We start from the raw sequence: 12,866 nt of genomic DNA, 5'->3' as shown, positions 1-12,866 counted from the left end.
GCATATTATATCAGTGATGTTTCATCCCCACAATAAACATGAGAACCTCACAAACTGATCGTGTCATAGCTTTTAAAAAGAAAATGGTCCACCTGCATGCTAGTGTAATGGAAGTGGCATGGCATGGCATGTCTTACTGATATGGTCGATATGCAGAAAACAAGATTATAAGTCATATGTCAGAATGCAGAATTCTAAAATGTCCTATGGGTTTTATTAAAGGAACACTCTCTTTTTTTGGAAAATACGCTCATTTTACAACTCCCCAAGAGTTGAACAGTTAGTTTTACAATTTTTGAATCCATTCAGCTGATCTCCATGTATGAAGAGAGCACTTTTAGCTTAGCTTAGCATAAATCATTGAATCAGATTAGACCGTAAGCATTGTTAAAAAAAATCTGCTTTTTAAAAAAGAAAAAACCTTCATTTTCTTACCACATGAAGTAACTACAGAAAAGTCAAGATTTGAACAGAAAATTTTTCAAAACTACTTTCTTTTTTTTGGGCGAGTTAGATGCTAATGGTCTAATCTGATTCATTGAATTATGCTAAGCAAAGCTAAAAGTCCTTCTGCTAGATCTGAAGATCAACTAAGTATTTTACAAAATGGTTAAACACAACTGTTTGACAATAGGGGAGATGTAAAATGAGCCTATTTCCAAAAAAAGTGTTCCTCTAATGAGAGAAATTAAGTTTGTGGTAAACATAACTGGATGAAACTTAATGTTTTGTTCTACAACAAAAACAGCAGACTTAAACCTCAAATGTTCTAATGTACTTAAATTGAAACAGCATTTTGCTGTTGTTTGAGTCTAATTCATGTTGTCGAGCAAACCTGTAAAGTATTGTCAAGTTATGTCTATCACAGTCATTATTTCTTCCATAAATTAAATAAAAACGCGAAATCTTACCAGAATCCATAGTAAATAATGAGTTTTGACATCACTACTGCACAAGACTATTAAAGGGACAGTTCACTCAACTTTAATTTGATTTATTTCTGTCATAAATCACTCACCCTCAACTTGTTTAAAACCAATATGTGTTTTTTCTACTGTTGAACACAAAAGAAGATAGTTTGAAGAATGTTGAAAACCAGTAGCCTTGGTCTTCCATTGTATTTTTTCCTACTATGAAAGTCGATGGCTGCTGGTTTACAACAATAAAGGATTGGAACTACTTGAGGGTGAGTACATTTACATATTTGTAGGTGAACTGTCACTTTAGCTGGTAGCCAAGGTAAGGCTGAGGCGGTTACACTACTGTCAGATTTGAGTTTAGCATTGGACAGAATTTGATATATGCTGTGGGGTGTGTGAATTCTAGCATTATGACTGTGGGATGTTGATGTTTGGCTGGTGTTCGGTGCACAGCGGGCACTCTGTGGAAGTGGCACAGCGCTCACAGTGCAGACCGTGCTGGCATGGTAATGTCACTGATCCCAATTCATCACAAGATACACAATATAATCTCTGCTTCCTGAACACAGCCTGAAAGAAAGAGCAGAGGCACAGACATGTATTGTTAATAACCCCATTCATTAAAAACAGCTGTGGTCATACATTACATGCACACAGTACTGTGCCAAAGTCTTAGGCCATTAGTACTTTCACTACAACAACAGAAAAAAACAGGCTTGAATTCGGTTGTTTCTATATTTTTCTGTAGCATGTCACTTTGAAATATCAATTTAAATTTCCGAACATTATTTTTGTAATTAATTATTTTACAGTGAGATTATTGTCTGCACAAGGAGTCTGACAGCAGCCAGTGCTCCACAGAGATCTGATCATCATGCAGTCTGTCTGAAATGACATGAAGAGAGACAAACTAAATCCAGTAGAACTTTGACAACATCTCTAAGATGCTTTAAAAAAACGCCCTTTTTTGGGTGAAAATACTAGTGGCCTAAGACTTCAGCATATATACAAAGAGTTTAGCATATATAAACAACACTAAAAACTCCAAAAGTAACACATTTCTTCACTAAAAATAGATCACAACAATAATTTTTTAAACACACTGGCTCTTCATCAGACGAGATGAGTTCACATGCTGTGAGCTTTTTTTAAGTGAATAAATTTGGTACCTTTGGAGCTTTTGGTGTTGCTGCCCTTTTATATGTATGTGCATACTTTCTGTTTGACTGAAGCTCCCAGTAAAGGTTGATGTGCATGCTTTTGTTACATTTTTTAATACGGTAATACAAGCATATGATCTATTTTAGGGAATCTTTATGTAACTGCATAATGTAGTTCAGATATTGTAAAATGACATGCTTTATTTTTCAGTTAACTGAACTTTTCTTCTATATCAGAGTGATCCTTAAAGAATTGTTGGTCATATATAAAAGCCAATATATATAAAAGCCAATAGATATATATCTTTTTTTAATACAATAAATAGCATTGTTCCATTTCATTAATATTCATTATTCAAATAAAATTGTTGTTTGTGATTAAAAAAAAAAAAAAATAAAACTAGAAAAAATGCATAATATAATATAACATAACAAAATATAATATAACACAACAAAACAACATAATATAATACAATTAAATAATATATGAACATAATATAATATAATATAATAATATGATGCAATAATATAACAATAAAATAATATGCAATAATATAATAATATAATATAATATAAAAAATCTAATATAATGTAATAATATAATAATATTATATAACAATAAAATAATATATAATAATAAAATATTACAATAATATAATATAAAATAATATATATATATATATATATATATATATATATATATATATATATATATATATATATATATATATATATATATATATACATTATTATAATAATATAATGTAATAATATAATATAAAAATACAATATAAAATAATATATATTATATTATAATAATAAAATATTATAATATAATAAAATAAAATTATTATATTATATTATATAGGCTCAAAATAAATCTATATTTGTAATCACATACTTTTCACATGCTTTTATTTTATTGAGGCTTATTTTGTCATTGGTTTATCCAGTGAGGTTTCTGAATATTCCAACACCTCTGTGGCCTCATTTTACACATACAGTACCACAGTATCTTTAGTTCACATGCTGGCATGTTTGCTGCACACACTCTTAGATAATACAAACTGCTCTAAAACACACTTATAGAGAATAAAAAAATCTTTTCACTAATTTTTGGATTAAACATCATGATTTCTGGTGATTATGTTGAGTTTAGAGGTATCAGCTGTGTGCCTACCTGTTCTACAGTGCGCAGGCAGGAGCAGATCTGTGCCTGCAGGCTGCAGATGGAGCTGAGAGGCAGTCTGTGCAGGAGCTGGAGCTGGTGGAGCTGTAGATGAGGGTTTTCCGCATGTCTGAGAGTCTCCAGCGCCTCCTCCAGGAGAGCGGCCTGCTGCTGCGCCTCCACCTCTGCCTGCCGTGCTCGCTCCGCCTCCATTCCCAGCTGCCCTGCCAGTAGACGAGCGTCCTCAGCATCCGCCTTCAACACCGCCAGGGACTAAGACAGAAAAAAATACAATCAAAACAGTGACCAAACCACAATTAATACAATCAAAAAAATACAAAAAAACACAAATAATGCCTTAACAGTTTAGCTGTAGCTCTATATTATGCATAGATCCTAGATACTATTGATTTTTATTATTAACTACGATATACACGTATTACATTATGTGTGAAGTGGATTATCTTATATAAAATCTAGTAGGTTTTAGTTTATTTATTCACAAATTTTTAGTAGGTATGGCTTTGAGAATTTTATTTTAGAATAACATTTCTTCAAATCTGATCGGAAAAAACAAATATGTTCATTTTCTGTGATTGAAAACTGGGGTTATTCTACCAAATACTGCTTTATATTCTTATACAAATTATATAAATATAGTAAAATATATGAAAAGAATATAAAAAACTCCACTATTAATACACACAATACACATATTAATACTTATATTATACTACCCATGTGTGTGTACTATCATAGGGTCTCATATCACTTAATAATATTCAGAATCTTTCCTACATCCTGAATACTTGGCTGTTTCTCAATATGCGTTCTTGTCTGTACTTGCGTTCTTGTGTCCTCGTAAAACGTCATCAACCGTCGCCAAAGTACGGTTCCAATTCAAAGTTCACATCTTTCCAAGTACACATGAAATTCCCGAATGTGTACTTGCTCTGGCCTTTGGCCAAGGATGCATCAAGAGGTGACTTGTGCGAACTTGCGAAGCTCAGGTATCCCAGAATGCATTGCAGCATAACCAGCAAACGCTAACGGCGGAGGAGGAAACCTGCACGGTTTTAAAAATGCTCCTTTACTGTGTCACAAAATAAAGTTTTAAGAGTTTTTCAGGCGAGAATGTAGTTGTTTTAAACTCGAATCGGCAGTTTATTCACAAAGATAGCGCTTCTTTAACGATGTGGCTCAGCTTATGCTGACTCCGACTCCCAGCCTGCCAGCGGGAGCTCCGTCATTAGCTCTCCTATTAGAGCAGCTTTACTTCAGCCAGGTCATCTGGGACGTAACTCTGGATCTCATCACTCCATTGTAGTTAAAACAGGATATTTAATACATCTTGTGAATATCTAACGGACAGTTTTTGGTCTTACAAATCTATTATTTGTGTATTATTGTGTATTATTTTGGCAGTGTTATTTTGTTACCTTTTAAAATTGTCTTTAATTATGTTACCGTGATATACGCTGTTTGTCTTTGTTTACCAAATTGCTTATCGTGTATGTCTTTACTTATTGTGTGTAAAATTACCATTGTAGTTTAATAAATCTGATAATTAAAGACACATGTATAATAACTCGTTTTAATTCACATTTATATGAATATATGTGTACATTTTCTTTAATCAAAAATGTAGATTTATAATATTAATATAATATTAATGAAATCATTTTATTGTTAATGTACACTGAAACTGATGAATCCATGGTGAGGTAAGTGACGTTATAAAGTACACTGCTGTTCTATTTGAAGAAGTACCCGACTTGTGTCCTTGCGTCCTCGGTAGTTCGTTCTTCCAAGTCTGAACTTCCAAGAACGCAAGTCCGAACTTAGCGTACTTGGTATTGAGAAACAGCCCTTGTGTTATTTTGTAGTGCAAACAGAAAAGCAAACGTCAATATTTATATGTAGATTAATTTCTGATTGAAACATCATGGAAAACAAGATTTTGACCAGGTTTCCAAGCAACCATTGTGTTGTCGCGCGAGTTCTTATCAGCTGTGTTGTCGCGCGAGTTCTTATCAGCTGTGTTGTCGCGCGAGTTCTTATCAGCTGTGTTGTCGCGCGAGTTCTTATCAGCTGTGTTGTCGCGCGAGTTCTTATCAGCTGTGTTGTCGCGCGAGTTCTTATCAGCTGTGTTGTCGCGCGAGTTCTTATCAGCTGTGTTGTCGCGCGAGTTCTTATCAGCTGTGTTGTCGCACAAGTTCTTATCAGCTGTGTTGTCGCGCGCGTACTAAATAGCCGTGTTGTCAGCACACTGTTCAGATTGATGCAGACATCATGAGACCTCTATCTTACTCATGGTTTGTCCTCTCAAGTGGGGGAAAGACAATGCACAACGTTACCCACTGCTGTCAACCTGGGCCAAGTCATATCTCTCTTGTCCCAGAAACCTCAGTCCCAAATGAGAGGTTTTTTTTCTGTTGCAGGGGACATTGTAAATGCCCAGAGATACCAGCTTTTACCAGATTATATTTATATGATAATTTTCCTTTAAACCCATCTCTATCTAAGTGAGTGAGTGATTAAATGTTGAATGTGATGAGTTTTAAACAATACTAAATTGAAACTTTATTTTTTTTACATGGTTTAATATTTTTTTGTTATTAAAATTGAAGTTCCTGTTTCAAAGCTTACAGATAGATGGCTAATTTGTATGTCATTGACACTTTTGGCACTTTTTTGGAGTATTTTCATAAGTTTTGTTTTTTCCTGTAAATGATTCAATAAATACCGCACTGTGACATTCATACCGAGGTATTACCATACCGTGAAATTCTGATACCGTTACATCCCTACAAAACAGTATAAAGTGTGAAATATGGTCACATTTCTTTCCCATAAGCAGCGGTCTGACCTGAGCCATCTGTCTCCAGCTGTGGTCCCAGTGTTTCAGCACTCTGTGAGCTTCCTCCACTTCCTGTTTGAGCCGTGATGTCTCGCTGTACATGCTGCCTGCTGACAGCAGAGCTGGAGGAGTACCTGGAGAACTCTGGCCTGTTGGAAAATGCTCCCAAATACTGCTGCTCATGCCATTTAAACCTATAAAACAAACAAACATTGCATTCAGAGCTGTGCTCTGCTAAAAATACAATGAACATTTCATTTAATCAAAGACACAGCGGGGGAAACGGTGAAAGGGGTCTTTCATGCACTTAAGGTTTTGGGCTTTCTGGAATTTTATAAAGTGAATTTTAAAGTGAAGCAACCAAAATCCATGTGTAAGGCCCAATCCCAATTCTCCTCCTTATGCCTCATTCACACTAGCAGACTTTGTAGCTGCCTGTCACTCTGGTTGCTTTAAATGCAGGTCTGTGTAGCAGGGCTCGAAATTAACTTTATTACTTGGTAGCACCGGTGCTTCCAACCTGAAATATTTAGGAGAACCAGAAAAAATGTAGGAGCACCAGAAAAAATGTAGGAGCACCCACCAAAAATGAATGATATATTTGACAAGTTGTATATTAAGGGATTTATTGTATTTGAAAACTACATCAATTGGGACTAACAAAACCCAGAAACAACTATCTAACTAATGCTTGATGACTTAATATTTGTGCAATAATTCCAAAATGAATGTTGAATAATTATAAAATATTAATGATGACGATGATGACAATAATACTAATAATGAATTCTATTTCTCATCATTATGCTGCCTTGAATGTGCTTTAATGCAAGTTATCTGCTATATAAAGTCCTAATGTTACTTTATGAAAAATAAATTGATGGTTTGCATCAAACACAAATGAAGCATTGTAGTAAGAAATATTTATTTTGTACTATTGTTTTTATATGCATGTCAATTCAATAAATAATATTTCTGCTACAAAACAAACTAAATAATATAATAACTCATTCAATTCAATGCTGAAAGCTGCAAAGCAGTCATCAGTAATTAAATAGAAAAATAATATACACCTCAAGAAAGAACGGACAAAAGAAAGGAAGAAAAGTCTTACTTTTTAAAAGTTTTGGTTTCGGTTCGTGTCATTTTAATGCTCAGCCTCGTTACATGCTGAATTACATTTTTCTGTGTTTGCGGAAAAGCATGCCAGTCAGCCAGCCCAATACGAGGGGGGCAGAGCAAGATTCTCCCGATGGCCATCGGCGCAATACTGTTCTTTGTTATAACCAACATCAGTTTAAACTCAGTGAAGGCGAGCTTCTTTGGCGATGGTGTTTTAGCGGACATTTGCGCTGTTGCAGCCTGATCTCACGAGGAAACGTAGCCTATGAAAATGTTACGAATTGCCGTGAGATAGTGTTGGCTGAACATGCAGTCCATGCAACGCATCGAGATCAGTGTACTTTTCACTCTTCAGCCGTTTGCATTCCCCGCGGTCACAAAAGCTCCCTCCCTGTCATCTGACAGCGGAAAGTCTTAAGTGATTGACAGCTAATATGAACCAATATAGCAGCAGGGAAGAGCGATTCAGCACGTTTTTAGAAACAAAACAGGTCGCACTACAACCATTATCTGCAGTCGCACAAATGCTCCCAATATATATTATGAGGTCGCATAGCTTAAATTTCGGGCGGTTATGCGTTGCGACCAAAATGGTCGCAATTTCGAGCCCTGTGTAGGTATATACAGCACGAATACAACGGGCCTCTGAGCGAGCTGAGAGAGGATCACGTGAGCTCTACTGGTGCTCACCCACCTGGTTGCCAACGGTCACTGTTGCTCGCGTAGACAGAGGTCGCCGTAAGTTGCTCGCTCTCCAATGAAATGAATGGTCACTTGTCCCTGCGAGGCTTTAGCCCTTTAGTACCTTACCCCCTTGTCTCAATTCTCTTTAGCTTGAAGGAGTAGGACTAAAAGGAAGGGCTAGATAGCCCTTGAAACTGAGATTTTCCAGTTTTTGTTCCAGATTTTGAGATTTTTCTTTTTATCATTATTATAAATTTTTACAACAAGCAAGCACATGTTTTTATACACTCATATTGGCATTCACGTTTTACAGTCATGCTTTTTAAAAAAGACCACTAAAATAAAAACCACAAAATTTCGCTCCAAGCCCTAATAATAACTCCTGTATAGCAGTCCAGTCAGATACCCTGACAGAAAAGTCTCGTGGCTGGGAATGAGCTTTGTCTGCTATAATGTTAATGTTGTTTTCGTGTGCTTACATTGCTGAATATGGCCACTGTGTAAATGGGCAGTACAGTTACGATCTTATCGCCACATTAGATCTGTATGATAACATGATATTGTTGCCTTTAGTGATTTCCTAAAGATAAAAACAAAAAAATACAAAAAAATAATGCAACTGGAATAACTGCAGCAGTCACGATCGTCGATCTCATATGAAGCAAGAGATCACAATGACATATGATGATGTGTGCAGGTGTTGTAGTGCTGTCCCATTTTCTAGGGGTAAATTTTGAAGCCCTTGCTCTTCACACCGTTTAAGGGTCAAGGGGTACAAAAATAGAATGGGGATTGGGCCTAAGTGTTCAGAAATAATTGGCTTTATATACAAGTCAGAAGTCAGAAATATTAGTCCCCCTTTTAATTTTTGTTCTTTTTTAAATATTTCACAAATGATGTTTAACAGAGCACAGAAATGTTCACAGTATGTCTGATAATATTTTTTTTTCTGGAGAAAGTCTTATTTGTTTTATTTTGGCTAGAATAAAAGCAGTATTTCATTTTTTTAAACACCATTTTAATGTCAAAAATCTTTTTATCTGAAAGTCCCCTGAACAAATCATCATTATACAAAAACTTGCCTAATTACCCTAACCTGCCTAGTTAACCTAATTAACCTAGTTAAGCCTTTAAATGTCACTTTAAGCTGTATAGAAGTGTCTTGAAAAATATGTAGTCAAATATTATTTACTGTCATCATGGCAAAGATAAAATAAATCAGTTATTAGAGATGAGTTATTAAAACTATTATGTTTAGAAATGTGTTGAAAAAAACTTCTCCCCGTTAAACAGAAATTGGGGGAAAAAACAGGGGGGCTAAAAATTCAGGGGGGGCTAATAATTCAGACCTCAACTCTCTCTCTCTCTCTCTCTCTCTCTCTCTCTCTCTCTCTCTATCTATCTATCTATCTATATATTTTTTAAATTATTATTATTATTTTTTTTTTTTTTTGGTTTACAAAAAAAATGTGAAGAAATATATTATAGTAATAATAAATTTGTAAGAATTTTATTTCTGGCCTTGATATTCAGGAAATCTAAACTCTTTCTGACCCTATTTAAAAATAAAGCAGAAAAAAATAAAATAAAATATAAAACTAAAAATAGCAGACCTAAAGAACCGTGGGACGTCCCCAAAAAACTGCTTTCTGATTGGCTAGGTTGTGGCAGCTGTGCTGAGAGGAATGGCGAGTGGTGGGCTCTGATTGGTGGAGAAGGTGAGGGCGATCTGAAAGGGGAGGGGCTACTTAAAGAGCCAGGGATGTTGACAGGTGCTGAACTCTGTAATTGACTGCCTCCTGCAGGAAGAAAGAACACAGGATGAATTTCAGCACCGATTCTTTAAGGTATGTTTTTTTTTTTTTTTTTTTTTTTTTTTTTTTAAGAGTAAACCTTATCACCGACCTAACATGAGGCCCATGCTGGGTAGAGCTGAACTCTCCAGACTTTTCTCAAGAGCCGATACTCCAAAGTCATTCAGGTCCAGATCATCCAATGCAGATTCTAGTGAAGAGGGAGAAATAATTGATTTCATAGTATCTTTTTCCTGCTATAGATGTCCAGTCTCCAAATATTCCACAAAATACATTTGAGTTCAAAAATAAATAGTGCAGCCCCTTGAGGGCGATCAAGAGGAAGTTTTGAGTTTATTTTATTGCCATATTAGATTCTCTCGCTATTTCATGTCAAAAACAGGCACAGTATACATGCATTTCATAAATAGCACTTTTCTACAATAAAATAACATCAGCAACAATAGATGATACATAAAATAAGATTCTACAGGTTTTCCTTGAGGGTAACTACTTTCTCATTTTTAGAGTCCTTTTAGAGCAGTTTTTACAGAGAAAGCATCTTTGCAAGTTTTATTTATTTTTTCTGCTTAAGGTTGTAAATTAATAGGAATTAATTGTAAATTAATAGGAAACAGCTGAAATCATTTGGCATAAATATAGAACTGGGAATTAATTTAACTGTCAATTCATCAAAAACAATGACACATGATTTACACTACGTTTACTCTGCTCAAATCTGATTTTCAGCTGTTCACACTGCTCTTATGAATGTGGCCAATATCAGATTTGCAGTGTGAACAGATCATGGTCCTAAACTGACTCGCATGCACAAAAATACATTATAGAGAGCACAAAATGTCTTATTATGCACACAATGTGTATACTGCACATTGTCAGATCATGCTTAGATGATTATTACCCTTTCCATAGACAACCGTGGTGTATTTCATAAACTGTAAAGGGTTGTTCTGCTACTACTAATGTAAATTTCAGCATTTGAGACCTAAAACAAGTCTCTTGTGATTGAAAACACTGATCATTTGTGATTTATGACAACCGCAGTGCGTGGCACTCTGATCACTGGTGTAGTAAACTCATCAAGGGTTAATGAGCAGCGCAGACTGATCTGTGATCGCAGAGTTGGTTTATCTCAGTTTCCAGAGTTTTTTAATTTTATATACAGCAGACACGTGCAGAAGGGGGGTTTGGGGGCTCGACCACCTGCCATTTTTTCTCTCGGAGAGAAAGTTCCCTGGATCCCCTATCCACAACACCCACGACGCTCTTCGGCTTCGTGATTAACCCGTGCCCATGTTAACAAGCACCAGTTTTGCCTTTAAAATCTTTTTCAATATGAACAACCAACTTTCTGTGGTAAAGTAATCACCCTGTGTGCCGTTCTACTATGCTGCTGAGGAGAAGATGATGTTTGCAGCACAGAATGACGACGCATGTCACTCCAAGATTATGTAAATTCACATGAAATCCATCATAACCGCTCACACTGTGGTCGCATTGCGAAACATGAGATCTGTGTCTGATTTAAGACTACATATTAAAGGCACAAATCTGAAATGAAAAGATCAGATTGCATGCAGTTTGGGCTGTTCACTGAGTCACATGAGGGGGAAAAAAAATCTAATTTGGCCCACATTTGCCTGCAGTGTGAACGTAGACTTAGAATACTCATCAGCCAATTAAAATTGAGCATTTAACAAGCTCAACAAGAACAACTAACTAGCAAACTAAGTAACTAAATAGGAATAATGTAAATGATTTTAATTGTGATAGTAACAATTCTCTCAAATCAATCGGTGATAAGCAGTGTGTATGCCACATTTTGGTAACAGTACAACTCGCTTGAAAACTCAACTATGGTTGTACTAAAAAAAAGTACCAGGCACTAGGAAAAGAACCCAGTGGAAAAGTGCCTTATGTGACTATGTTTGACTTTGCGACAACCAAGAAGGGCCAGACGGAATCTGCAAAGTTTTTTGCTATTTCTGCTGAGAATTTTGATAAAAATCTGCGGATTTCTGCAGAATTATTTTGGGAGTATCCAATGACTGTGAAAAATATGGACGACGCGACAGCCCCTTTTCCCATTGAACGCCTTGAGGGCAAAACGCCTGCTTGACGGGCACAAACTGTCGCAAAAGACTGCTGAAATTGGAGCCTTGACATGCGCAGAAGGACTGTCTGATGGAGCCAGAGGAGGAGCCGCGAAAATGAGCGGAGTCAAGCTTCCAACCAAACGCTTTATGTAAAATCAACCACGCCCCCCAAACTTCTCAGCATGCGTTTGCTGTCATATCAACACAAATGGATGTAATAACGTTAACAAATATGAGGGTTTTATATATTTAATCGCGCCAGCTCCGGGCCGCAGCGCACATATCCTACTCGCGGCGTCGCGGGCTGATTCCGGCTCGCATGCGGCAGCGCCGGCTCGCTCGACTGCCGCATCTGGCTCGATTGACTCGGGCTGGAATCGGGCAGTGAGTCCAGGCATCCGGAGTAGGTCCAGTAGAGGTAGTCAGTCTGAGCTCTGAGGGGTAAGTCTCCGGCAGGCGAGAATCTAGCCCGAACTTGCCCGAGTGTAATTTGCTATCTGGGTGGTTAGGCGTGTATCAGCAAACTAATAAAGCCCGAAAAAAAGCCCTGATCTTAGCGAATAAACAGTGTTCCACCAGGATCATGTATGTCAGAAACTATAGTTTACTGCTGAACTCATTTTGTCATGGTAAAATAACACAGAAATCGAATAATAACACTTCAGTCTCCTGCCGAAGCTTAGACGCGCTGCTTTGAGAAACTGTCAATCACAGCTGTCAATCACGATGACACGCCCAGCATTAAATTACTGCTAAAAACAAACTGTTTACAAAAATGAAGATCTGCACCTATTTCAGCACAATAACCAGTGCCTTAATCGACCTGAACCATCTTTCGGGACATTTTATTGCAAGTGTATTAATTTTTTTTATTTGGGCTCAAGTCTCCTTCATTTACACGGAGGAGGCAGGCTTTATGACTTGTACTGCAGCCAGCCCCCAGGGGGCGATCTAATGGCCGAGACCTTCACTCAAACGCAGGCTTGTGGCACACTTGGGAGTATCATAACTAAAACCTTAATATATTAAATAAAAAGTAATA

At 36.6% G+C, this 12,866-nt stretch overlaps 1 protein-coding gene across 1 annotated transcript in view; it reads right to left on the bottom strand.

Moving 5' to 3' along the window:
• Positions 1 to 433: 433 nt before the first annotated feature.
• The window catches only part of unk (unk zinc finger), a 30,355-nt gene continuing 17,922 nt past the window's right edge, over positions 434 to 12,866 (bottom strand). Inside the window, 5 exon segments of the mRNA NM_200236.2 lie at positions 434 to 1,490; positions 3,261 to 3,521; positions 6,118 to 6,302; positions 9,528 to 9,713; positions 9,820 to 9,918. Coding sequence (NP_956530.2) covers positions 1,329 to 1,490; positions 3,261 to 3,521; positions 6,118 to 6,302; positions 9,528 to 9,713; positions 9,820 to 9,918 — 893 coding nt within the window. The 3' untranslated portion in view covers positions 434 to 1,328.

This window comes from Danio rerio, chromosome 12 (assembly GCF_049306965.1).
Source record: "Danio rerio strain Tuebingen ecotype United States chromosome 12, GRCz12tu, whole genome shotgun sequence".
Classification (NCBI taxonomy): domain Eukaryota; kingdom Metazoa; phylum Chordata; class Actinopteri; order Cypriniformes; family Danionidae; genus Danio; species Danio rerio.
The sequence above is the reverse complement of the archived record's forward strand: the minus strand, read 5'-3'. Positions and strand labels throughout refer to the sequence as shown.